Source organism: Narcine bancroftii, chromosome 14 (assembly GCF_036971445.1).
Source record: "Narcine bancroftii isolate sNarBan1 chromosome 14, sNarBan1.hap1, whole genome shotgun sequence".
NCBI lineage: Eukaryota > Metazoa > Chordata > Chondrichthyes > Torpediniformes > Narcinidae > Narcine > Narcine bancroftii.
The window spans coordinates 50577655-50605280 of NC_091482.1; the positions used below are offsets into that span (position 1 = coordinate 50577655).

At 40.2% G+C, this 27626-nt stretch overlaps 2 protein-coding genes across 4 annotated transcripts in view; one reads left to right on the plus strand and one right to left on the minus strand.

Annotated features, from left to right (window-relative positions):
- efl1 (elongation factor like GTPase 1) overlaps positions 1-226 on the minus strand; it is a 219356-nt gene extending 219130 nt beyond the window's left edge. For both annotated transcript variants that reach the window (XM_069911660.1, XM_069911661.1), the window contains exon 1: positions 25-226. In XM_069911660.1, coding sequence (XP_069767761.1) covers positions 25-188 — 164 coding nt within the window. In that variant the 5' untranslated portion in view covers positions 189-226. The remainder of the gene's footprint in view (positions 1-24) is intronic.
- Positions 149-26854, plus strand: saxo2 (stabilizer of axonemal microtubules 2). Of its 2 annotated transcripts, XM_069911664.1 has the most exons (4): positions 151-438; positions 9882-10061; positions 21872-22074; positions 24051-26854. In XM_069911664.1, exons 1-4 carry the CDS (start codon positions 401-403, stop codon positions 25034-25036), a joined length of 1407 nt encoding a protein of 468 aa, XP_069767765.1. In that variant the 5' UTR covers positions 151-400; the 3' UTR covers positions 25037-26854. The 2 variants fall into 2 exon arrangements, with proteins under 2 accessions (XP_069767766.1, XP_069767765.1); XM_069911665.1 differs by lacking the exon at positions 9882-10061 and having other exon boundaries at positions 149-438.
- The last annotated feature ends 772 nt before the right edge of the window (positions 26855-27626 follow it).

Genomic DNA, 27626 nt, shown 5'->3' on the forward strand with positions numbered 1-27626 from the left:
TCGGAGACACGAGCTGGCACTTACCTCGCGACGCTCCCAACCTCTCGCCGAGGCCTGTCACCTCTGACCTCTGACGTCGCCGCTGACGCTGCGCCGTTGCCGGGACGCCGCGGTTTGCCGGGCGACCGTTGCCGGGCTGGAGCGGCTCCCCCGTCACAATTGCGGGTCGGGCAGGAAACCCGGCCCATCGGAGACGCGAGCCGGCACCTCCCTCGCGACGCTCCCGGGCCGTGACCTCTGACGTCGCCGCTGACGCTGCGCCGTTGCCGGGACGCCGCGGTTGCCGGGCGACCGTTGCCGGGCTGGAGCGGCACCCCCGACACAATCGCGGGTCGGGGCTCGCTGGGGTGTGCAGCGGGGAGAATCGGCCCCTAAAGTTCGCCCCAGATAATACAGCAGCATGACCCGAAAATGTATCTGCGAGATTTGTAATTGTGGGTAAGTTTGATCTGCACCAAATCTGGACTGGGCACTGCTCAGAGGGCACTGCAAGGAAATGCCTAGGAGGGGATGACTTCAAGGGTGGGGGGGGGGGGGGGGGTTGGGTGAGTGGATTCAAACAAGATTGAGATCCTCTGCATTGGACAGACCTCTCACCTGGAATAGTTCTGGTCCCCAAATTTGAGCAAGGACACCCTCGCGATGGAGGCAGCGCAGATTGACCAGGTTGGTGCCCGGGATGCCAGGATACACCGAAAACTGGGTTGATCTGCGATGGAGTTTAGGAGGACGTGGGGAGACGTGATTGAGCTATACACTAGGGGCATTCGGATTCCATGTGCCCAGTGTTGGGACGGTCGAGGACTAGAGGGCGTCGTTTAAGAAGGCCCCTTAGGACGGAGACGAGGAGAATTTTATTTTAGCCCCGAGAAGTGGGGATCTGCGGAATGCACTGCCGCAGAGGGTGGCGGGAGCAGATTCGCTGGATATGTTCGAAAGGGAGTTAGATAGGGCCCTTGTGGGCAGAGGAGTTAAGGGTTATGGGGATAAGGTGTGATCCGAAGAACGGCGGTGTCGGCTGGACGGGCTGATTGGCCGACTCCCGCACCTATTGAGGATAAAACTCGAGCAGTGGCGAGAGGGCTGGATGTGGTAGACTTGGAATTCCAAGGGGTGATCAATAAGGTGCATATAAAGACAGCACAGTGACCGACCCTTTCAATCAACGAGCCCAATTGCCCGACAACCCTGGTGTATTTCTGAAGGGCGGGAGGACACCCACGCGGATATGGGGAGAGCGTACAAACTCCTGACAGGCAGTGCCGGTTTCGAATCCCTGGTCCCAAATGCTGGCGCTGAAACAGCGTTGTACTGGCTGCAACGCTAGCTGTACCACCCGTAAGTTGGGGGTAGTATATGAGCATGGATCGAGAATTGGTTAACTACCCGGAAGACAGAGAGTTGGGGAAAATGGGCATTGCTCAGCCTGGTGGAATGCTCAAGGGATTGGAAATGGGTTCAGAAATGTTCACAACATACAAAAAAAAAAAGATTGGGATTAGGGGATCAAGTGTACTCTAAATGTTGCAGATCACACTAAAGTGTGTGGAGGAAGACACAGAGTGTCTGCAGAGAGAACTTTAGACATAAAATGCAGTAACAGGCCATTTTGGCCCATGAATCCATGCCACCCAATTTACGTCCCATTAACCTACACCCCCGGTACTTTTTGAATGATGGGAGAAAAATGGAGCCCCAGGAAAAACTCACACAGACACGGGGAGAATGTACAAACTCCTTACAGACAGCGCAGGATTTGAACCCCGGTCCCAATCGCTGGTGCTGTAAAGGCGTTGCACTAACTGCTATACCAATGCGCTGCCTTTTGTGAGGGCAAGGATGTGGCAGATGGAATATATTGTTGGTAAATGTGAGGTCAATCATTTTTGAATTTTTTAAAATTAGTAGATTGATCTATCATTTAAGTTATGAAAAACTGCAGCATCACAGGAGTGCTTGTACATGAATTACAACAGATAGTTTGCAGGTGTATTAAGTAATCAGGAAGACAAATAGGGTGTTGTGATTGTTGAATGTTGGCTTTCAGTGCTAAAGGGATTGATTTAAGATTCAATTTAAGACTGCTGCAAGCCTACAGGGTACTAGTGAGGGTACACCTACTGAACGCCATGCATTTCTGGTCTCCTTACTTCAGGATACATTGGCTTTAGAGGTGATATGGTGGAGTCTGGATCATGTTGAGTCTGGAAATGAATGGAAAGCGAGATTGAGTGGTCTGGAACTTTTCAGTGGAGTTTAAAAGGTTGAAGGGGTTCTTATAAATACATATACAATTTTAAAAGTAATAAATAAGAAAGAAACAGGAGGTGGTTTCCACGGGCAGGTGAGACTAGATCCAGGGGACATAGTAGCCTCAAGGTTCAGGGGACTAGAATTAAGGCAGGAGTAAAGAGGAACTCAAAGAGTTATGAATTTGTGATTTTTTTCTACCCCCCCCCCAAAAAGCAGTAAAATATGTCTTTATTGGATGTATTTAAGAGACAGATAAATAGATTTTTGAAGATGTTAATAGAGCTGAGTCCATAGCCAGATCAGCCACGATGTCCTCTGGCTAAATGGCCTAGTCCTACTCCCATGTCTTGTTTTTTAGGTTTATGAAATGTGAAAAAAAATCAAAGGATAGGCTCCAATGAGAGGCATTTGACAAAGTCTTTCATGATAATGCTCTTCCAGACAATTCAGTCATAGGGAATCCACTCAGAGTTAGTAAACAGAAGCGGCTTGGTCATAGTGGTGAGGGAATATTTTTCTAACTGGTGTGTTGTGAGCAGAGTGTGTTCTGTAAGGATCAGTACGGAGATCTCAGTGTAATAAATATGAATGATTTGTATGAAAATGGCACTTGTCTGATGAGTAATTTTGTGGACAATCAGAAATTGGCAGAGTTGAGGATAGTGAGGAAAGTTAGAACTCAAGAACATAAGAAATAGGAGCAGGAATAGCCCATCTGGATGTCAAGCCTGCTCTGCCAAGGCTGATCTGAGGATGGGCTCCTCTCCACCTACATGCCTTTTCCCCATATCCCTTAATTCCTCTTCTATGTAAAAATCGATCCAAACTTGTCTGAAATATATTTACCGAGGTTGCCTCCACTGCTTCAATGGACAGCAAATTCCACAGATTCTCCACCCTCTGGGAAAAGCAATTCCTCCTCATCTCTGTCCTAAATCTACTACCCTGGATCTTCAGGCTATGTTTCCTCGTTCTGTTCTCCCCCACTAATGGAAAAAACTTACCCACTTCTATCTACGCCTTTCATAATTTTGTATGTTTCTATAAGATCCCTTTTCGTTCTTCTGAAATACAGTGAGTACAGTTCCAGACGACTCAATGTCTCCTCATAGGCTAACCTCCTAAACTCTGGAATCCACCTCCTTTGCACTGCCTCCAAAGCATCCTTCCTCAGTTGCAGTATAATCTCCCTGTTCCTAAACTCAAACCCTCTAGCAATGATGGCCAACATTCTATTTGCCTTCTTGATAGCTTGCAGCACCTGCTAACCAACTTTATGCAATTCATGCACAAGCACCTCCAAACCTTCTGCATGGCAGTGTGCTGCAATTGTGTACCATTTAAATAATACTGATCTTCCATTTTTCCTTCTAAAGTGGATAACCTCATATTCACCAACATTGTACTCCATCCGCCAGTCCCTTGCCCACTCATTTAACCTATCTCTATCTCTCTACGGTCTCCATCTCCTCTGCAGAATTTGCTTTTCCACTCAAGTTAGTATCATCAACAAATTTAGATACATTATATTCCAGAATGTTTATGCATATCATGAACAGTTGTGATCCCAGTATCGACTCCTGCGGCACACCGCTCACCCCCAATTGCCAACCAGAAAAACGCATCTGTATCCCAACTCTCTACTTTCTATCCATGCTAATACATCTCCTCAAACTATGCATCTTTATCTTCTGTAATGTCAGCACCTTATTGAAAGCCTTCTGGAAATCCAGGTAAACAACATCTACCTGCTCCCCCCTATCTACCACCCTCATTATATCCTCAAAGAACTCAGTAAATTTGTCAAACAGGACCTCCCTTTGCTGGATCCATCAGGCAGATGCAGTATGGATTCAGATCAAATTTTGATCCTGATGCCTCACTATTTCTTCTTCAATGATAGTTTCAAGCATTTTCCCAACTGGATTGTCAAAGAATATGGGAGGATATGAATTAGATGGACATTTTGACAGAGAAATGGCAGGCAGAGTTTAATCCAGACAAGGTGCCTTTTGGTAGGTCAATTGAAAGATAAAAGGCAATAAATGGCAGAGCCCCTCACAGCACTGGTGCAGACCAAGATCCACCACCCAGACCATAACCTCCTCACTCTACTATAATTGGAGAAAGGTACTGGAGCCTAAGGAATTATAGTCAATGCCACAATGACAGTTTCTTTCCTGATGCCACCAGATCCTGTATAATCAATGAGCCAAAGACACAGCCTTGCTTTTTTGTGCACTGTTAACTTTATTTTTTTTATAGAAATGATAGCCAGTACTTCCAGCCATCCGCCACTCTGGAGCTTTCTGTTTCAGTTCCAACAGCTTCTCTCTGTGGCTCTCTCTCTCTCACACGGACTGAGACCACTTGCTTGACCCATCTCTCTCTCTCTCCCTCTCTCTCTTTCTGAGACACTCAGACTCTCCAACTGCCAGAAAGTCCGTGTGACCCTCTCTCTCTCATCTGTTGTTTTTAGGTAAGCAAGAACCCTTTAATGACCTTTCTGTGCACTCTTCAAAGCTCTCTGAAAGTTGCCACAAAAGCAAGGATGTATTACATAAGGCATTGGATGATGATGAGAGTTTATTGTCATTGTATCTGGTTCATATCTGGACTTGTGTACCTAAATTCTTAATTGTTGCAGCCAAACAGGTATCTACAATAGCATTTACCACAGAATGCTAAAACAGAAAAAAAATAACAAATATGAAGTGATAAATAAATATTCATAGTTGCAGTTGGTACAAGAAAAATAGGCTACATTTCAATCGTACAGCAGAGGTCTTGGTGGTTCCAGAATAGTATCTGTTCAGTATATTTTGGGGTAGTTCAAGAGCCTGATCACTTCAACCTAGAGTTGCTGGACCAACCTACTGTACTTTCTCCTGAATGTAGCAGTGAGAAGGTATCACGATAAGGTGAGAGAAATTATTTCCGATGTTGCCTGCCTCCTTGAGGCAGCATCTCACACAGATGTGTTCAATGAGCAGGAGGTCAGTGTTGTGATAGGTTTGGCTAGGCTGCCACTTGCTGTAGGCTTCTGTGTTCCCAAACCAGGCTTTGATGCAAGCAGTGTACCAAATCTCCTCAGACTAGCATGCTTGCCTACAGTAATTGAGCCATTGAGTATGAACATTGGGAAGGCACATTGCTGCTGTGTAAAACTTTGGTTGGAACTGTACTGTGTGCAGTTTTCGTTGCACACTACGGGAGGATTTGGAGAGGGGGCAGAAGACATTGTGTTTGGATTATTATCTCTGAAGAGTCAGAGGGTGAGAGAGAGACCTGATAAATGTAGATAAAATTGTGAGAGATATAGTCAGCCTCTTTTTTTTCCTATTCTGGGTGGGAATGTCAAATGGCATCATTTTAAGTTTTAAGGAGATGGGCAAGACAAGAGTGGTATCTGCTTGGTATGTACTGACAGGAAAGGTGGAAGAAGCAGACAGAACAGCAATATTTTAAAGACATTGAGACAGACACATGAACAAGCTGGCAAGAGAGAAATACAGATCAAGAAGATGGGCATCTTGGTCAGTGCAGATATGGTGTCCTCTATGCTACTGCAAAATACAGTATTCAGAAAAAAGCAGAGATTTTTCGTATTTGCCCACCCCTCAATTAATATTACTGCCTAATTGTGTCACTTTTTTCACCTTGCAACTATACTTCTAATCTATAAATGCACGAACATCCTGGAACCATGATCCAAATCATATGATAGCTCAGTGTTTAGAGCACTGGTCTTGAAAACCAGGTAAGTTTGATCCTCGCTGGGGCCTCATCCCTGTGAGGGGGCGCTGGACAAAGTAGAAACTCTCTGTCTTCCTTACGGTAGACAAAGTTAAAGAATTTCATATATGCTACATTCTAAATGTAGTATTACATGACAATAATGGAACCTTTACTGGAATAAATGAATTGCGCTTGTTTATATCTGAACCTGAATCCACAGGTAGATGAGTCTGTACTTAAGTTTTGCTGAGTCTTGTATCCAATCCTGATTGATGTCGTGAACGCATTTTGGAATTTAGATCGAAACTTGTAAGAAATTGAAATTATTTTTACTTTAACACTGATAATGGTAAGGATTAAACTAAGCCTTTATTTATATAATGTCGTTTACAATGAAATAGAATAGATAATTCTTGTATCAATGGATTTATGTGCCGTGTGAATTCATTGTTGAAATTCTTCAAATTGAAATACAATAACTGTTATAACAAATGCAACAAGTTGGCTGCAGCCTATCAAAATCAGAAAAAAAGGTTTGCTTTATTTTAAACGAGAGAACAGGCAATATTTTGGATGTTTAAATTTTGTATATACCAGGACAGTTGCTTGCATAGTATGTTGGCTGCTATCACGAGCTGCAATTATCTTTGCAGTGTTTTTGATACAAGGTGTAGCTTTCAAAAACTTGTATCTTGTTTTGTTGTTTTGGAACTAGTTTAAAACTCTTATGGTATTTGGCATTGTATTATTTACAAAGATCAGAGATCTATTGTGTAATGCAAAATGTTTTGTTCTGCTGTTAAGAGGATGTGATAGTACAGATTCTATCACGAGCTCTCCACTGGCCACCGAGACAGAGGTGCACCAAAGAAGAGGTACAAGGACTGCCTAAAGAAAGCTCTTGGTGTCTGCCACATTGACCATCACCAGTGGGCTGATCTCGCCTCCAACCGGGCATCTTGGCGCCTCACAGTTCGGCGGGCAGCAACCTCCTTGGAAGAAGACCACAGACCCCACCTCACTGACAGAAGACAAAGGAGGAAAAACCCAACACCCAAACCCAACCCACCAATTTTCCCTTGCAACCGCTGCAACCGTGTCTACCTGTCCCGCATCGGACTTATCAGCCACAAACGAGCCTGCAGCTGACGTGGACATTACCCCTCCATAAATCTTCGTCCGCGAAGCCAAGCCAAAGAGTGTAGGATGACTGGGATTGGCTGAGAGCGTAGTCAGGCCTACTGGCAGGTCTTAAAGGATTGCTCCTAGCCAGACCAGGTCATTCTGGACTGGTCAACCTACATGTGATATGCTCCAGTCTTTTAGTTAATAAAAGCCTTGGTTTGGATCAACAAGTCTTTGGTTCTTTCGACGCACTCTACAGAGGCTAACCTCTAATTATTCACAATATGAACCAACTAATTTTCATTTGGTGTTTCCTGAAATTAATAAGAACTTACTGGCAGACAAACATAAAAGTCAGGTTACTAAATATTTATTCCTTTTTAAATGCAACTTTGAAGCGATGGCATCTTCTGACAATTGGACATTTAATGGACTCAAAATTAACCAGTGACATCAGGTCTGGCTAAAATCACAATAGGTCTTGAATAATCTCAGAATGCCAAACTTTGTAGATCATTGCATTTTTGCAGCCAGCTTTAGTCACTTAAGAACACTCCATTAATGATAAACACTTGTGGATTATTATGTAATACAAAGATAGAGGTTTCTTGAGGTAAAACATTAAAATAAAGGCTTTGGAAGGATGTTTAGCACAGAACAGAAATATAAAATATTGCACATTATGAAATGGACCTTAAAAGATCAAGGACTGTTTTTCATTTGAATAATGATTTGAAAGATAGAATATCAGTGGCACACAGAGTGAGGTGTAGTACATTTTTAAGCATAGATGGATATCACGAGCAAATACCTGTTCTCTAATAGTTCAGCAGTTAGCGCACTGAGTTGGTTCCTCGCTGGGGCCTCATTTCTCTGAGGGGCGCTGGACAAAGTGGCGACTCTCCATTTTCCTTAAAGAATTTCATGTATGTTACTTTCTAAATGTAGTTTTATGTGGCAATAACGGAAACTTTAAGCTTTCTTTCCATGATAGGTTGGAGGATATGGAAATTAAAAAAAAAACTCATATGCAGATCTTGAGAGATTTTGAAAGGTGGATGTGAAAGGATATTTCCTTTTGTGGGATCAATGTTTAAAAGTAATAAATTGCTTATTTAACACAGCTAAAGGTTTATTTTTTGTTTTCTATCTCTCTCTATTTCTGGAATTGTCCAGTACTTTCAGTTTGGCCATTTCTCTGGAAGAAGAGGCACACAAATGAAACATGTTAAACTGGAAGCCAGACACTAGGTTATTTTGACACTGAGATTTGCAGCACTCAACTACCCTATTTGGTGCATTAGAACAGCATTTGTCCAAGTCCATAGTTCTCTGAAAGTGGTCAGTCTAGTAGATTGGCTGGCAATGAAAGCACATGACATGCTTGCCTGCAAAGGTTGGGGTATTGAGTTTAAGAGTAAGAAAGTCATGTTGCTGCAATTTAAAACTTTGGTTTGCACGTGGAATATTGTGTGCAATTCTGGTTGTTTCATTACAGGAAGGATGTCGAGGCTTTAGAAAGGGTGCAGAAGCTATTTACCAGGATACTATCTGGATCAGATAGTAAACCCAAACTTGGGTCATTTTCTTTGGAGCATCAGAAGATGACAGGAGACCTGATCAAAGTTTATAAAATTATGAGAAACATTGATAGGTTAGACCATCGAACAGATTGTCAGCAACATGGTTGTAGCGATGATGTCTTTGATGGAACAAGAAAGTGTTAGGGGACCCTTTCAAAGATGGAAATTGAAGTCCTTGACCAAGGAAATGTCAGTCAATTGACAAAAAATAAAATCAATACTTGGCTTGATTGGTGTATTCTGTATTCTTTAATCCGAGTTCAAATTGGCTTTCTTCCCTTAGTTCAAGATGTGCTCTTTAAGTTCAGACTGGCGTAATTTCTTTAGTATGCGCTGCACTCAATTTTCCAAAGAATAGATGTGCTTCTTTCAGTCAATCACTCATCTTTTTGCCTAGTGCAGATATGGGAAGATCCAAGGAGGTGTAATTTAGAAGTCTTTTGACAAAATGCATTACCTCCCTGAAAGTTTGAGGTGGAAAGAAAAGAATGAGGGGAGATTTGATGGTTTACAAAATTATGAGGGGTGTAGACAGTTAATAAGCTCTTTCCACTTAGATTAGGAGAGATAAATACAAGATGACATGGCTTTAGGGTGAAAGAGGAAAGGTTTAAGGGGGAACTTCACTCAGAGTATAGAACGAGTTGCCATGTGACGTGGTAAATGCAGACTCACTCTTAGGTTTTAAGAATAAATTGGATATATACATGGATGGGAGATGTCTGGAGGGTTATGGACTAAGTCAGGTCAATGGGACTAGCGGAATAATATTTTGGCAGAGACTAGAAGGGCCCGATGGCCTGTTTTCCATGCTGTAGAGTTCTATTGTTCTTTGAAAGAATAGGCTGTGGAATAATAAATCTGCCCCATCATTCAATAAGATTATGACTGAACGGACAGACTCCAAATGCAAAAGTTCAAACTTGAAAGATGTCATCCTTGTGATTCCATGGTTATATAATCATACTGTGCAAGCTTGAATTATTACTTTTCATTTTCTCACCACTTTTCTTTGAAGTTCACAGATAAAGTCTGTTTGGTATGAGTATTCTGCACCACCACCATGTGGCAGCATTGCAGACAATCAGTAGTTGTTCTCAGCTTATTTTGTGCTCTCTCCTGATCATTATCAAAAATAATCTGTACTCATGAGTAAACATTACCTCTTTTTTCATTTAACAGACGCCATCATTGTCCACATATGCCAATAAAACTATTTGACAAGACCTTGGAACCTTGTCTGTTGACAGAGTATCATGAGAAATACCCTCCATATGGAGATATCAAGCCTCCAAACAGCTTTAAACCAAAACTGGAATACCTGTGTAACCGTGTCAAAATGGACGGAAACTCCACATTTAAGTAAATGTCTTTAGATAATTTTGGTATCTGTAAGGCATATATGAATGTAAAATGCAATTGTTCAGTCTATTTTCAAGTCCGTGTGGCCTTGAATCTATTATTTGCTGTACTATAATGATCATATCAAAAGTTATAGATTTGTCCTTAGTAACACAAGCTAAGGACATGAGATAGTATTCCATGTATGCAGATCCATCAAGTCCTTGTATTGTGACAAAAAATTCACAATAATTAATGCCAAGTGTATACATGGTAGAAGTTATCCTTGGATTACAGAATTTTCTTTGCATTACTCAAGCATGACTTCAAAAAACTGGATATTTATAGGTGCTAGTTATAAGTCATTGTATGTGAATTTTCTTACTGATTTTAAATTACTAATTTTCAGCTAAATGATGTAGAAATTCAAATATGCATGCCCATTTTATTCTCCATTCCCTTACATAAAACATTTAATTAATTTTAAGAATGCCCAAGAGTTCAGGTAATCGATTCACATTTAATTTTCTTAGATCTTTCATGATTGGTGAACATCAAAAAGAATACTGTTTTGAGGAGTCACACTTTGTAAATAATTAGACCTTTTATGACTTTTAATAACGTGTGCAGCATTTTGTAATGGATGCAGTCCACTTGGAGAAAATACTTCAGATAAGACGTCTTGTTGGAAGGCCTAACTTGTGTTAAGGTTGTATATTGATCATACTCATCCAGGCCAACCAAGTTGACTATTTGAGCTACTTCCATTTGTCTGTGATTGGCCCACAGCGCATGAAACTTTTCTTATCTACAGAACTGTCCAAATGTATTTTAAATGTTGTAATTGCACCCTTCTCTACCACTTCCTCTGGCAGCTCATTCCACATATCCACCATCTTGTGTGTAGGGAAAAATTGGCCCCAAGTTCCATTTATTTTTTTAAATCTTTCCTTAAATCTATACCCTGTAGTTTAGGATGTGCAAAAAGGCCGAGACCATTCACTTTATCTGTTTCTCTCCTGAGGTTACCTTATAGTGGTAACCTCTATAAGGTTACTACTCAGCTTCCTCCAGGGAAAAAAATCCTCAACCTATCCTGTCTCTCCCTAAAACTCAAGCTCTCCAGTTATGGTAACATCCTTGTGAATCTTCTTTGCACCCTCTCCAGCTTAATGATATCCTGACTGGAACCAGAACTGTGGACAATAGTTGAACTGCAGTCTCCATGTCTTGTACTATTGTAATAGAAAAATCCCAACTCTTGTGCAAGCATGCCAAATGCTCTCTTCATCACCCTGTCTCCCTATGTCACTACTTAGGGAACTATGAACTTGTGCCATCCTGACTATCCCCAACAAACCCTGTCCTTCCAAGTTCAAGTAAATTCTGTCCTCTCCAGTAATTTTCCCACTATTAATATTAGGCTTGTTATTGCTGGCTTGTCTTTGCAGCTCTTCTTAAAAAAAAAGACACAACATTAGCCAATAACAATGATACAAATATCTCTGCCAGGGCGCCTCCAATTTCTTCGCACAATTTCTTTGGGTTTACTTGATCAGACCCAGGGGATTTATCCATCTTTATGTGCTTTAAAACTGCCAGCAGCTGCTCCTTTATCATCTGGATATATTTTAAGACATCATTAAAAGACAAACTCAAATACAAATTTTTCATCTGAGAGTATGGCTAGAAATTTATAAGCCAATCAAAAATGATGAGGCTGCATGGGGGTTCTGTCCCTCTTGTCCGGGTGCCACAGGCATGTGTTTTTCATGGCCTTAGCTTTTGAAAGAATGTGAATATTTAAGATATGAATTGCATTTATTTGCCATCTAGCATGTATTAAGCATACAATTCTCTGGAATTAGACATTCCTTCATACCCCAGAGGCTGGTGAAGAAGCTGTCCTTGCTGGGACTCAACACCCCTCTCTGTAACTGGATTCTGGACTTCCTAATGGAAAGACCATAATCTCTCCGAGTCGGTAGGAGAACTTGGAGTGCTGTAATGCTGAGCACTGGCGCACCTCAGGGCTCCTGTTCACACTACTGACCCATGACTACCTCACTAGATCCAGTTCCAACAGAGTCATCAAGTTTACAGATGACACAAAAGTAGTTGGCCTCAACAGCAATAACAATGAGTCACACGACAGAGGCGAGGTGGAAAATCTCATGATTTGGTGCAAGAGTAACTATCTGATCCTCAACATGGACAAGATGAAAGAGGTGATCTTGGACTTCAGGAGGACCAAGAACAACCACCCTCTACTACATATCAATAATTTTGTAGTGGAGAAAGTATGGAGCACCAAGTTTGTTGGTGTCTACTTAACTAGTGATCGATCATGGACACACAACATCTCTTCATTTGTCAGGAAAGCACAACAGTGACTGCACTTTCTGAGAAGACTGAAATGCACAAGGTTATCACCTCCATTATCTCAATCTTCTGCCGGAACTCTATTGAAAGCGTCCTGGCTGGCTTCTTAGTGCTGATGTTTGCTGCAGAGAAATGGATCAGAGGTCAATCCACATGACCATAAGAGATGTAGAGAGGATGACTGGTCTCCCTTCCCCATCCCCCTCCCATCAACGTGATCTATCAGGATTGTTGTCAGAAGAGGATGCGCAAAATCATTGAGGACCCCTTCCACTCTGCACACGCCATCGTTCAGCTGCACCCATCAGAAAGAGATACAGGAGTATCAGAGCCACCACCATTAGGCTGAGGAATAGCTTTTTTCCAAGAAGAATGATATGCTTAATGACCAAAAGAACTGCTCACACTAACCATCTGAGACTCTCAAACTATGAAACATTATTTATCTATTTGTATATACAAATGGTTGTCCTGCATGTGTATTATTTGTTTGTATACGTTTCATGTCTGGTTGTGTGTCTGCATGTTTTGCACTGAGGATCAGAGAACGCTATTCCATTGGGTTGTCATGTGCAATCAGATGATAATAAATGACTTGACTTGAAATTTAAAACCAACCAGCACTAACAAGCGTAGTCTTTCCCATCTTCTGAGATCCGATGATGAGATCCAATCACAGGTGAAAATCACTGTTAAGATGGCTCCATGATGTGGGGATGGTCTCCAAGGTTCACCAATGTAAATCTTGATCTACCTGTGATCAACACTGCAAGTGTTCCTTGCCAGCCTAGGATGAAATGGGAATGCAGGCTCTGGGTAGGGATAGAAATCTAATTGTTGGGCACAGCAACAAAATAAATTAAATGATCTCAGTACAATAAGCTGTCAATACAAAAGAAGCGTGGAGAAATCCAGTCCAACCTTGTATCGGTCTTTGCATGGTGCCTGGAGCCGATTCTTCTCATGACTGAAATAGCATCCAGCTCCATATCAACAAGTTCAGCTCTATCCATTGTGGAGCTTTTGATGATGTGTTTCAGTTTTTATTGCAGCACCAGTAGATGCTATCCAGAATCTTAGCACTACAGCAGAATTTTGTACAGTTGCCATGCAAAGAACGTGAGGGAAGTTAGAATGGTTGCCAGCTGATTTTTCCCTCTTGACAGGATATTTGAAGATGTAACAGCCCCAATGATTTCTCTTCCAGAAAATTGTAACCTCTCTGATACCTCTGCCGAGTTGAATTGTGCAAGGGGATTTTTTTTTTAACCTCGCGACATCCCTGGAGGCCTGTAAGAGAATTGACAAAGGGAACATCTGAATGTGAAGCTTTTTACGTTATATAGGGAGGCGAGGCAGCTACTCCATTGACACAACATGTGTGTCATGTCTGGTTGTATGTCTCCACGTTTTTGTATCGAGGACCGGAGAATGCTGTTTCGTTGGGTTGTACTTGTACAATCAGATGACATTAAATTAGTCTTGACTTGACAACAGCCACTCCATTGGCACTGCAACAACTCCATTGACACCCACAGCCATAAGTAATATAATTACAGATTTTTCTTTAATGTAGTTCTTAATATACATGTGAAGAAATAGTTTATGATTTTTCTAGCTGTATACTTGTATGTCTGTATCGAACATGATCAAAAATATACTGTTATGAAGCTTTCAAAGTGATAAAACTTAACTTTGCTTTGTAATTAATTTACAGTAAGTTTTAGTTGTTTAACTTTCGATTGTTAAAATGATCTAAGAGTAAAATTGATAGTATGATGTGAATTTTCTGCTGGTTTGTTTTCCTTCTTCAATTGTGGGCTCCAGAAGAGAATGTGGAGGTTTAGGGTGACTTTTTTCCTGATTTTTAAAATCATATGCCTGGAGCGAACATGCGTCTCTTGCACAAACTGGATCTCTTGCATCTCGTGATGCAATAACGTTGATTTGCCATTTCTATTTTTTAGAAAATATTGATAAATGTGTGGGCGGAACATTCCCTGTCACACCTACACTGATAATTGCAAGAGTAAAAGGGCTCCTTAATTGACATTTTTAAACCTTGTGACACAGTGTAAAGTTTCCCCAACTCCTTTGAGGAAAAAGATTGATGTATTTTCTATATTTTTAATTTTAGACATACAGCTTGGTAACAGGAGCTCATGAGCTCATGCCGCCCAATTACACCCAATTGACCTACAACCCCAGAATGTTTTTGAAGGGTGGGAGGAAACCGGAGCAACTGGAGGAAACCCGTGCAACACAGGGACAATGTACGCATTCCTTACAGACAGCACTGGATTCGAACCCTGGTCACTGGCGCTGTAACAGCGTTGAGCTAATCATTACGCTTTTTTTTCAATCATTTGAACTCATCCTCCTTTTGATTTTGTAGTAACAATGTAAATGTCATTGTATCCTTGGCATCAGCCCCATCACTTTATTTTTTTGGTGCATTGTAAGGAAATCACCCAAACCTAATTTTTCAATAATTGGGTGTTTTCATTTTTTTTTGCTGCCTTACCCTTTCTGGTTCTGACCCACTTGGCTGGCTGTTATTCAGCCTGGCACGTCCACTACAATCCTTATTTTGTGACCTGCCTTTAAATGTCTCCGCATATTTTAAGTTCTAAACTGTTGCAGCTTTTCATAATCTGAACCACAGTTTCTGCAACATTCTTTATCCATCAGGAGGTCTTCAGGGTAAATCACTTCTGCTTTCTTTTTCATGTATTAGACAGACCTAGTATTCATCTCATTCCAGGTGGCACTAGAAACACCAGGCAGATTAACGTATGGTATAGAAAAGATTTTGCAAGGAATGCAAGGCTAATGTGACTGAATTATTTAAGATATATGGATGGATGAATTAAAGACGGCCTCTCCAATGACAGCTTTCCTCAACTCCCCACACGGTGTACAAAACAAAAAATATTGCTTGCACAGAGCAAGCTTTAAATATACTATATAATCCATTTGATGTATGAATTTGGAAGTAGGACTATTAGGAAACAGATTTTATTTTAGACATACAGTATGGTAACAAGACCTTCTGGCCCATGAGCCTGTGCCGCCCAATTACACCCAAATGATTTACAACCACTGTATGTTTTGAATAATGGGGGGATATTGGAGCACTCAGAAGAAACCCACTCAGACACAGGGAGAACGTACAAACTCCTTACAGACAGCACCAGATTCGAACCTGGGTTGTGGGCACTGTTACAGCGTTGCACTAACCATTACACTAACCATGTTGCCCATTAATGAAAGCTTAAAATATTGTTAGAAAATTCTGCACATTGATCTCTCCTGAGGAAAGCTTTTAGAGATGATAATTTAACAGCAGTGGAGAAATATCAAAAATAAGACTAAAAAGAAGACAAAAATATTTCAACATCCCATGAAGGAGATTTGGGTGGAAATGAAACTGCGATGGAACTTCATAGTTTTTTTCTAGAACACTTCTCTGATTTATTTTTAATGAAATGGCCATATTTTTCCCCTTTATGGTTCATATTCTTTTCAATAAAGTGAAAATTGACATGGTTAATTTACTTCTCAGAACGTGCACATCTTATCTGATCCACATGGTCTTCTGAACTAAGGCATCATAAGTTTCTGACTGGTGTTATTCTTGGGATTCAGATTGCCTTTTATCTAAAACTATGGCTGCACACAATGTCTTCTCTTTTCCTGCTGTAATTAATTTACAGTAAGTTTTAGTTGTTTAACTTTCGATTGTTAAAATTATCTAAGAGTAAAATTGATAGTATGATGTGAATTTTCTGCTGCTTTATTTTCCTTCTTCAATTGTGGGCTCCAGAAGAGAATGTGTAGGTTTAGGGTGACTTTTTTCCTGATTTTTAAAATCATGTGCCTGGAGCGAACATGCGTCTCTTGCGCAAACTGGATCTCTTGCATCTCATGATCTGCTGAATCTTTCTTGATTTGTGCTGTTTTTTCAACTTAAAAAAAACTTTTTCAACGTTTCTTTTGTATTATGGAACCCAATGCACCAGACACCCTGATCGCCTACCCATCCGACCTTGCGACACCCTGAATGTGGACTTACCACCCGGACCTGGCCATCCGAGCTCCCGACACTTTGAAAGACATAGGTATTTACCGCGATCAAAAGTATGACACGTTTAAAAGTCGACCCCCCCCCAAATTTGACCCAAAAATTTGGTCCAAAAAACTTGACCATTACAAATATATATTCTTACACTCCAACACCTTTGCAATAAAACTCAATTTGCCTTTTGCCTTCTTAACTATTTTTTGGAGCTGCCTCCTGATTCATGGTGTAAAAAACACTTAAATTCCTCTCAACTTTACTCATTTACAATGCCTCTCCATTGAGATAATAATCTACATTATGCACATCCCCACATTAAGCTTCATTTGCCTTGTATTTACTGGACTACTTGATCCATTTATTAACCTTGCAGATTCGCAATATCTTCACCACAACATTCTCTCTTTTTTTTATATTCTATCAGCTACTTGGGAACCTTATGTAATGTTCCATTCTCCTGGTCATGAATATAAATAATCGCAATTGAAGGCCAAGAACCAATCACCCGTGCCGTCCAATTACACCCAACTGACCTACAACCGCTGTACGTTTTTATTTGAAGGGTGGGAGGAAACTGGAACACCCGAAGGAAACCCATACAGACACGGGGAGCAAGTACAAAGTCCTTACAGAAAGCACCATCTCTGAACCCCGGTCGCTGGTGCTGTCACGGCACTGCACTAATCACCATGCTGCCAGGTTTCTGTCCATGGGAACAAACTTCTAATACCTTGGGCTCTTACTTCATGCACCAAATATTATCAAAGCAATGTTCTAAATATCACTGATACCTTCAACCTTATGAACATTTTTATTATCTTTGCGTGCCTACTTTAGGTCATTTAGACATCTAGATTACCAAGTCTCTTTGCTCTTTTTAGCTCTATTTAGCTTTGCTTTAATCATCCAAGGGAGAAGGGCTTTCTTTATCCTTCCCATCAAGATGAATGAGCTCACACTTTGCTACACTGAAGCTAATTTGTTATTTCTCTACCTGTACAATTCATGATAGCTAGAGCCAATAGTTCAATATGTCTCCTGAATAACTTGACCATATAATTACCCTTGATGGATACCAAGTAACATAACTCCAGCATCTGCAGAATTTCTTATCTAACTAATATAATTTTCCTTGTTGTGACTTTCAACTGTGTACTGTTGTCTGGCCTTGCATATGTAGAGCTATCCTTGAGCTGCTGCCAAGTTCATGGATGGTTGCTATCTTGCTGTGGAGGAAGTAGAAATTGGGTCCAAAGAATCACTGTTTGTAGATACGTGCTTCTGATTGTAACAGATGGCATACTATAGACGGCCAATATAGGTGCATTTTCCCATATTCTGACTGTGATCTGTTCTTGCCAGCTTTCCCATGCTGATCCCAATTTTCAACCACCCTCTACTTCGTGCAGTCCCAGCGATGGGCTGATTGGATGAGAGTGACACATGCAGAAATGGTGTATTTTTCCACTCTGGAGTCCTATAGTTCATAAGTGATACATTAAGTGGCAATGTGTGGAGGAAGTGTTGTGGGGAGGCCTTTCTTTGTGGAGTATCTTGCACATCAGTGATAATAAGATGCTAACTTATGATCATGAGGAGTGGATAAATGGGTCAGGATGTGATGAGAAAGAGAAGGTTGCAGGATGAGGGAATATAGGATGTGAGAGGGAATTGGACTGAAGATATCATGATCATCATTAAGTCCTGATGTACCTCTGGTCAATAGCTTAGGTCAGCTGGATCCATGACCAGAAGGACCATCTCTTTTAAATGACTGAGCACTGATCCTGAAATGAACCCTCTTTGCTACTGTCACCTATTGTATCAATCTTCATCCACCAACAAGGAAGAAGACTCAATGAATGTCGGTCGACCATTCAGACATTTGTGTAAAACACAAAAGTCTGCAGATGTCAGCATGGGAGTGGGGTGCAGAATTGAAATGATTGGCCTCTGGGTGATCCCTGTCATTGAGGGAAGCGGAGCAAAGCAAAGCAATGCTTCAGTCTGGTGCTGATGTAGAGGAGACAATAGGAGCATCAGATGTAGTAGATGACTCCCACAGATCGCCAGTGAAGTGTTGCTTCACTTAGAAGGACTGTTGGGCCCCTAAATGGGGGAGGAGGAGTGGATACATCAGAATCAGAATTTATTATCACGATCAAGTTATGAATTTCATTGTTTGGCTGCTCAACCTTGAGGCTGCAGGGGTAGGGGCCACGTGCCCTTACACCTGCTCTTCCATTCAAAGCTTCATGGCTCATCTTGTACTTTTATGTAACATTCCCACAGTCATCTTGTGCCCCTTATTTCTATTAATCAAAAAAAAACCTCTCGCTCCCTTGAATAGACTCAGCAAATGAACCTCCACAGAACTCTTGGGAAAAAGAATTTCAAATATCCACTACCTCTGGGTGAAAAACATTTTCTCCATCTCAGTCTTAAATAATTAGCTTCTAATTTTGAGCCTGTGAGTATTGGTTCTCAATACTATCACCTGCATTAAGAAATGTCTCTGCTCCTTCTAAATTCAAGTGAGTACAGGCCAAGTCCTCTTCATCATTCCTCAGAGGGACAAGCCCCTCCCCATGTCTGAAAGCCATCTGGTGTACTTTTGTTGCAGTCCCTCTATTTCAAATAGATCCTCCCTTAGATAGAGAAAGCAATTCTGCACACAACATTCCAGGTGCAGTCTCCGAAGGACTGTAGAGCCTTACACAATTTGCAATGAGATATCTTTCCTCTTGTACACCAATCCAGTTGCGATAAAGGGCAGCCTACAATTTCCCATCTTAATTTCCAGCTTGTTGATTTTCACCAATTCGTCTGCAAGGCCAGTTCTCTTTGAACGCCTATAATTTTCAATCTCACTATTTAAAGGATACTCCGCTTTTCTATATTTCTTGCCAACCTCACATTTTTTGTTCTACATTACTTTCCATCAGCCATGAACCTAACCTGTCTAAATTCCCCTGAAGCCATTTGCTTCTCCCCTATTCCTATCAATCCCCAATAGCATTCAGTTTACTATCAACAACAAATTTGCATATACTGTATTACATTTTTCCCCCTCATCCAACTTGTATATAAATTGTAAACAGCTGTAGCCTCAGCCCTGATCCCTACGGCATCCCTCTAATTATGGGCTCCCGTGCCAAAATTGACAGGTTTAATCCTACTCTATCTTTTCTGCATGTTAACCAATCCTCAAGTACAGTGATTACCTCCAATACCATATCCTCTACTTTTAATAACTTTGCATGCAGGATCTTCTCAAGGGCCTTGTGGAAACTCAAATACATAACAGCTGCAAGCTTCCCCTCATTTATTCTGCTGGTTCTAACCTCAAACAGTTATATAAATCAGGATATCCACTTCTTAAATCAATTTGAATTGATTTACCTTGCAGACGAAAGCAGACTTAATCAGAAATGATGATCGACAAAAACCCTGACATTGGAGACTGAATAGTATCCTCCCTGCCCCAATTCTAGCAATGAAAGACTAACTCTTGTGTGCCATTTAAATGCAATTGGTTCATTTCAATCCAAATGCTGTGAGATTGGCAAAATGGCAAAATGAAAAAAATAGTTGACTGATATAGCAATGGATTACCTTATCCGGTACGGTTGCTGCAGAGAAATGGATCGGAGGTCAATCCACAGGACCATAAGAGTGGCAGAGAGGATCACTGGAGTCTCCCTCCCCTCCATCAATGTGATCTACTGGGATTGCTGTCTGAAGAGGGTGTCCAAAATCATTGAGGACCCTTTCCACCCTGCAAACAGCATCTTTCAGCTGCTCCTGTCAGGAAAGAGATACAGGATTATTAGAGCCAGCACCACCAGACTGAGGAACAGCTTCTTCCCATGGGCCAGTGAGAATCCCAAACGTCCAAAGGAACTCGTTACATTAACCGTCCAAGACTCCCATATTTATATATGAATACTTGTCCTGCATATGTGTTTGTTATATTTGGCTATGTATCCACATGTTTTGTACCAACGACAGGCGAATGCCCTGAACTTGTGCAATCAGATGAAAATAAACTTGACTTGAAAATTAGTGTGGATGTACCACAGCTTTTGGAAAATGTAATGTGACATGATTTTGTTTATCATATTATCTGCAATAATAGGGTTCTTGTGAAGACTGTGATGCAAGTGGATACAATGCCAATGAAAGATCTTTAAATATAAAATGTAACAATTTAAACATCAAATACATTCTCTGTAATGCAAAAGAGAGAATAAAATGATTAATCTGAAATTTGCAGAAAAATTGGAGTAGAACAAAGGTAAACTTTTGGAAGAAGTTCATCTTTCTGATGGCAGATTAGGGAGTGACCAGATTACTGTGTACAATTAAACAAATTGCTAAAAAGAATATGAAGCACAATCTTTATGGAAGTAAGCCGTGATAAATCTTGGAACATTAAGAGATTTCTATGTCTGGCTTCAGAGAAGTTTTACCGAAAATGGATGGAGAGGAAAATGTCGATAACATTAATTACCATGAAGTGCAATACTGGATACTTTCTGTCGATGACATTGCACCGTAAATATCTAGACAGACCACAGCTTTGAGGGAAGCAGTGCAGAAAGACTTAATTCTGCTGCATTGCTGTTTCATTGTGCTGCGTCCATCTAGGTTGAGACACTGCGTGTTTATGAAGAGCATCCTTGAACAAGAAAAATGCATAAGAAAATGACTAGTTAATTGATGAGAAAAATAACCATGGCTGCATATTTACAAAGCAATAAAGAATCTACCGTGCACCATGTGGTAATTTAGTATTATTCTTTGTATTTACCATGGAGGAACTTGCCTCCATTATTATGGATAATGGACAATCAACCGTAATTGACTCATTTATTTAGCTGAGTGGTCATTAGCTGTTCAAACAGCATGAAAGGATCTTTAATTTTAAAAAATAATAATTTTTTTTACAGCATGGTAACAGGTCCTTCCAGCCCATGAGCCCTTGTTGCCCAAATACACCAATTAACCCCATACATTTTGGAGGGTGGGAGGAACTGGAGCACCCAGGGAAAACCCATGGAGACTTGCAGGCAACATACAAACCCCTTACAGATAGCAATGGATTTGAACCCAGGTCGCTGGCAGTATAATAGTGTGCTGCACTCACCATGCCACCCTTTCTGGCTGACGATTCATGCATAGATTTAGTCTTTACATTAGACTTCATTCTAAGAAAGAATAGAAAGCCAAGGGCTACATCATTCCATTACTTGTGGATCCTGTTGAGATGTAATTTGTTTGTAAAAAGAATTAAATATTTTTACGCCAAAGAAATGATTAAGTTGAAACTTCCAGTAATAATTGATTCTTATTTCATTATCTACAGAACAGATTATACACCTCATGAAGTTTCACGACGTCCTGTTCGTGTGCAGGAAGCGTATAGACCAAAATCTGGTGAGGTAGATCTCCACACAACTTACAAGACAGACTATAACCCCTACAAAATTAAGCCTGTAGAGAGTATGCGTCCTCCAGAAAGAAAACATGGGAAAGGAGGGAAAGTAGACACTGTACCAACATACAAAGGTAGAAGGTTATTGATTTTTAAATAAGAAATTGTTAGCTTTTTACCTTAATGGACTGAAAACTGGTATGATAATATGAGGGCGATGATATTGTCTAGCAAACTAAAGGAAATTCATAAAATTTGTGGACTGATATTGAAAAAAATGACCATAAAATAGAATATGATGGAAGCTCTGTAGGAAAGTAAAACAACCACCTCAGTCAGCTTTGATTTATGTGTGCTTTTGTGCAGTTGAATTTTAATGCAATCTGAAAAGGTTTCATCAACCATCCAATTCTAAAAAAAACACATGGAACATGAACAAGTGGGGTAAAAGTTCAACTTCGCTCGCCACAACTTTAAAAATATTTTCCGTAATTCCCCAAAGAGAATAGAATGAAATTATATTCTTTATGCTTTGGAATTTGTCTTACAAAGTCTTAATTGCAGAGATCTGAATAGATGCCACAGGCTTATTCTGTGCACTTCAGTTGTGAAAATCCTAGCACTATGGCAGACTGATTAAATTTGGATTTATGTATTATTGTGCTACTCGCACAGTCGCACACATATATAGTCAAATTTAGCACACATTTGTGCATGGTCACAGCACCACCCCAGTTTCAACTCTGATTGAGCTCTTTAAATATGATTGTTCGTTAAAATATATCAGCACCATCCATGCATTTCAACATTTTTCTTTGAAAGTGACTAGACTGAATTTTACTTTCCAAACAAATGAGGACAATTATGTCAATGTTAACCTAAAATCTCTTTCTCCTCCCATTTAGTTTTAAGCCTAGACTAATAATGATAAATTCAGACTTAAAAATAAGACACCTCTTATTCTGTTCAATATGATTCTAAGTTAAATAAATATTAACATTTAAATACAAAAGTCTGCGGATGCCATAATCGAAGTAAAAACATCAAGCTGGAAAAACTCAGGAGGTCAAACAGCGTACTTCATAGAGTAAAGATAAAGATACATAACCAACGTTTCAGGCCTGAGCCCTTCATCAAGTTATGTAGGCAGGTGCTTGAATAACATGGTGAGGGTAGAGGGGAGGAAATGGGAGGGTTAGGTAAATAAGCACAGACCCAGGTTATTGGTAGATGAGGGCACAACAGCAAATGGGGAAGGGAGATGGCTCTGTGAATGGAGAAGGAAGGGTGTGGTGAGTTGAGGAAAGAAATCAGAGGGATCGGGAAGGGAGGGAGAACGGGGAGTGATCTAGAAGAATCCAGATTCAGATTTCAAATTTATTGTCATAGAACATACATGACATCACATACAACGCTGAGATTCCTTTATCCTGCGGGTGCGACAGAATGACCACTAATTGGTAGTACAAAAAATAAACTGTACACAGTGTAAACATGTAAATAAATAAAAGAACCATAAACAGATAATGAATGTAAATAAACTATGCAATATAGAGAGAACAAATCAATAAAGTGCGTAAGTAAGAGTCCTTAAATGAGTCTCTAATTGAGTTTCTCGCTGAGGAGTCTGATGGTGGAGGGGTAGCAACTGTTCCTGAACTTGGTGGTACGAGGTCAATGTTAATGCCATCCAGCTGGAGAGTGCCAAGACAGAATATCAGGCATTGATCCTCCATTTTTTTCAGGCAGCTGCTCAAGACCTTGATGACTGGCTCAAGCCCGATTGGTTGGTTATGTATCTTTCTCTTCACTACATAAAGATCACTGTTTGGCCTGCTGAGTTTCTCCAGCATTGTGTTTTTACTAGATTTATGCGGTTTCCATTCAAGGATCAGATAATCCCTCATAATTGCCATTGGTGAAGGTGTCAAACCCTCATCTCCATTTGTCTTCAACATTGTTGTAAAATTGAGAAGGAAATGGTTATGTTAATTGATGGTTAATTTTGCTTTAAGTAAAATAGTCATTTATTCTGTTTGCTTATAAGTACAGTCCAATATATTTATGGAAGTGTAAGATAATATTGAAGCATTTTTTTTTTTTAAAATAGATGATTACCGACTTTGGGAAATTCCTAAGAGAAAGCCTAAACCACCCCAAGCTTACTGCCCTCCTACAGCACGGTTTGGGAATCCATCGACATTCCAAGATGACTATGGCCCCAAGGTATATTCACAGAGGGACAGTTTCAAGCCGCCTGATGTCCCTAAAATATCTGATATCCCCTTTGATGGTCTAACAAACCATAAAATATCTTATGTAGCCCATCCAGTAGGGGAACGATATGTGAGACTACAGGAAGAATATAAACCAAATGACAAGCCTTTTGAAAGTCTCACCACTCACCGTCGTGATTACACGGGAATGCATGGAGATCCCACAAAAAGTTTTAAACCTGAACAGGCAAAGATAGGATCAGATGCACCCTTTGATGGAAACTCAGAATTTCATGATCGATACCAGGCATGGCCTGTTTCCTTGCCCTACATGCACAAACATCCAGATTACGTGCCACCAGATGGTTCAATGGACTTGAATACAACTTCCCACCTTGATTACATTGGACATAAAGTTAAGCCTCCTGTTCCATTTAGACCTGCAAGTGCAAGAAAGGTCCATGCTCCTTTTCAAGGAAGCACGACAATGAAAGATGACTTCAAGCAATGGGATATGAAGAAACAAACCATGATCAGGCGGGGTGAAGAAATAAAAGTACCGTATCCAAAATTTGATGATTTGACAACTTTTAAAGCAAATTATGTCCCTCATCCAATCAATCCACTGCAAAGTTTTAAACCATCGAACGTTCCTCGACTTAGCAAAACACCATTTGATGCTGGAACCTTGTATCGCACTGAGTATAAACCAAAGAGACTAGAAATATGTCCTGCAAGCTATTCTACTCCACCAGGCTTTGTGTATGACAGCACAGATGCACGTGGTCATAAATTCTTCCACAAGATAACACCATCAGAAGAAAATCTGGTGGTGTCACATGAAATGCATTTTCCAAAAGAAGTGGCAGTAGTATCCTAAGGTGTACAGATGCAATTTCTGATGTTAATTCGGTTCCTTTCCTTGGACAATACCACATTAGTCATTCAAATTGCAATACTCTGCCAGAGGCAGAGACATTGATCTTTTTTTTCCCTTTAAAACAAAATCACAATTTTATCCTGCTTACAGCGATCATGTGAATAGAAGTTTGATCAATTCATATATTTGGCAATATAATTAAGGAAGGAAGGAAATCTTTAAAAATAACAGAAGCAACATTCTTTTCAAGTCATTGTCAGATGTTTATTTTAACCTATTGGGTGATTAGAATATTCCAAACTAGCTATGTTAATTTGGTTGACATAATGTACAATTATGAATATGTATGATTTTTACGATGCTTTCAATGTCTAACATTTCAAGTCTTATTTTAAAAGTCTTCAGAATGACCAGATAATTAAATTATTTTGTAGGTTGACAAATAAAGGATCCTATCTTCAATGCATTAGGCACAATGAAAATTATTATACCACTATCTAAAACCAGGGAAACTACATTCAACGATTTTCCACTTCATGCTTTAGAAACTATCATAATTAACTATTTTTGAAAAAATTTCCACTGTTCTCAATGTAAAATGAAATAATCTGGCCTGTAATAATCACAGTGAAAAAATATTCGATAATATTCCGATCTACTTTTTTGTAGCACCATTTCTTTATACAATTCAAAAGAATTCCTACATGGGAAAATGTTCAAAACTCCAAGTCAAGTTTTACAATAAACATGCACCAAAGCAAAAATGTTATTAAATTTTTATAATGAATCTGCATCATTTTCAAACTTTGACTCTATGTTCAGAGAAAATAATATTGTTCACATATTTCATGTTTTTATTTTGCTTGTTCAAGAGGTCTAAATTGGGTCAAGATGTCTTGCACAGTTTATTGTGTGTACATTGTTGGCCAGGAGTATAGACCAGTTATAATTTGCTGTAATTTTTTTGACCATCTAAAAGTTAGCACCTATCAGTATCTTATGGACTAAGCTTAAGTTAGGAAGCTGAGACAGTGAAAAGGGTTCTTTCCATTTGCACTTCTGGTAAATCCAGGATGCCTATTTCTTTCCATTGTAGAGCTGTCCCTTCACCATACTTAGATAAACCCAAACCACTCAGTTGACTACTCAAGGTCCTCAGGGCCACTTCAATCCCATGAAAAGCAGGTACTCTCATTTAAACAGAGGTTATGCACATAATTATAAAGTAACGTGTTACTCATTTACAGTATTATTTAGAGACAACTGAAATGAGAATCCAAGACTTCTGTGATTAAGAAAGCCACAGAAATAGAATGAGGAAACCAATCCCTCAGCAGTTTTTGCTTCAGTCTTTTTGATAATAGCTATTGGAATCTTGCCATGCCAACTGGGAACTTTTCGGAGCTAGAGGAATGACTGATTTATCCACTTTCATAATACTTAAGATAAACAAAAAAGACACTTAACCATCTCAAATGATTTATCCATAGAGAGAATAGTATGGATTAGTAAAATGTCAGTCTTGATCCATCAAGTGACCACATCAATGGAATAACCTGAAGGTTCTTTCAGCTATTATTAGATAATCTCTCTACTGCAAATGATCACTCACTCTCAATGAAAAACTGGATTAGCAAGTGACTGAATTTTTCTGGCTGTTCCTTCTTCACTTGTACAGCTAAGCATTCTTATTTAAAAGTGGAGTCTATAGATAACAATAAAACAAAACAAAAAAAAAATTGGTATAAACAATTTGTGTGAAGTGGAATTTTAAATTTGTCCCTAATAGAAAATAAAGGACAGTCTGAAAGTATGCCATTTTACACCTTTAGATTATCATTTTCATTCCAGTTATGTTGGACATCACCTGAGAAAATAAGATAAACTCACATAATCACCATGATTTCCCTCCCTCCCCCCCACCCTGCTTACTATTCTTTCCTTTGTTGAGATTTTATCTTCCAGCCATTGAAAAAATTTGGCCAATTGTGACATGCCGTAAAACATGTGATAAGTTATTTTTTTATACTTTCCCCTCAGCCGTTACTAGTATGGAGATATGCAATTCCACCACCAGGTCACCAGGGGTCATCCCGGTGACCTTGTATATAAAGGAGTCCAGAGCTACAGTCGAGCCTTCCAGGTTCGTCTTGTAGAGAGACAAGACCTCTTAGTGTACATATTAGTTTATTCTTCTTTCTTTGGCTTGGCTTCGCGGACGAAGATTTATGGAGGGGTAATGTCCACATCAGCTGCAGGCTCGTTGGTGGCTGACAAGTCCGATGCGGGACAGGCAGACACAGTTGCAGCGGTTGCAGGGGAAAATTGGTGGGTTGGGGTTGGGTGTTGGGTTTTTCCTCCTTTGTCTTTTGTCAGTGAGGTGGGCTTTGCGGTCTTCTTCAAAGGAGGTTGCTGCCCGCCGAACTGTGAGGCGCCAAGATGCACGGTTTGAGGCGATATCAGCCCACTGGCGGTGGTCAATGTGGCAGGCACCAAGAGATTTCTTAAGGCAGTCCTTGTACCTCTTCTTTGGTGCTCCTCTGTCTTGGTGGCCAGTGGAGAGCTCGCCATATAATACGATCTTATTAAA

Excerpts from the sequence above, each read along its gene's own strand:
- saxo2 (XM_069911664.1), top strand. The coding sequence starts at position 401 with ATGACCCGAAAATGTATCTGCGAGATTTGTAATTGTGG. Across the intron at positions 439-9,881 it reads TGCGAGATTTGTAATTGTGG|ACGCCATCATTGTCCACATA; the intron begins GTAAGTTTGATC and ends TTCATTTAACAG. Across the intron at positions 22,075-24,050 it reads CACTGTACCAACATACAAAG|ATGATTACCGACTTTGGGAA; the intron begins GTAGAAGGTTAT and ends TTTTTAAAATAG.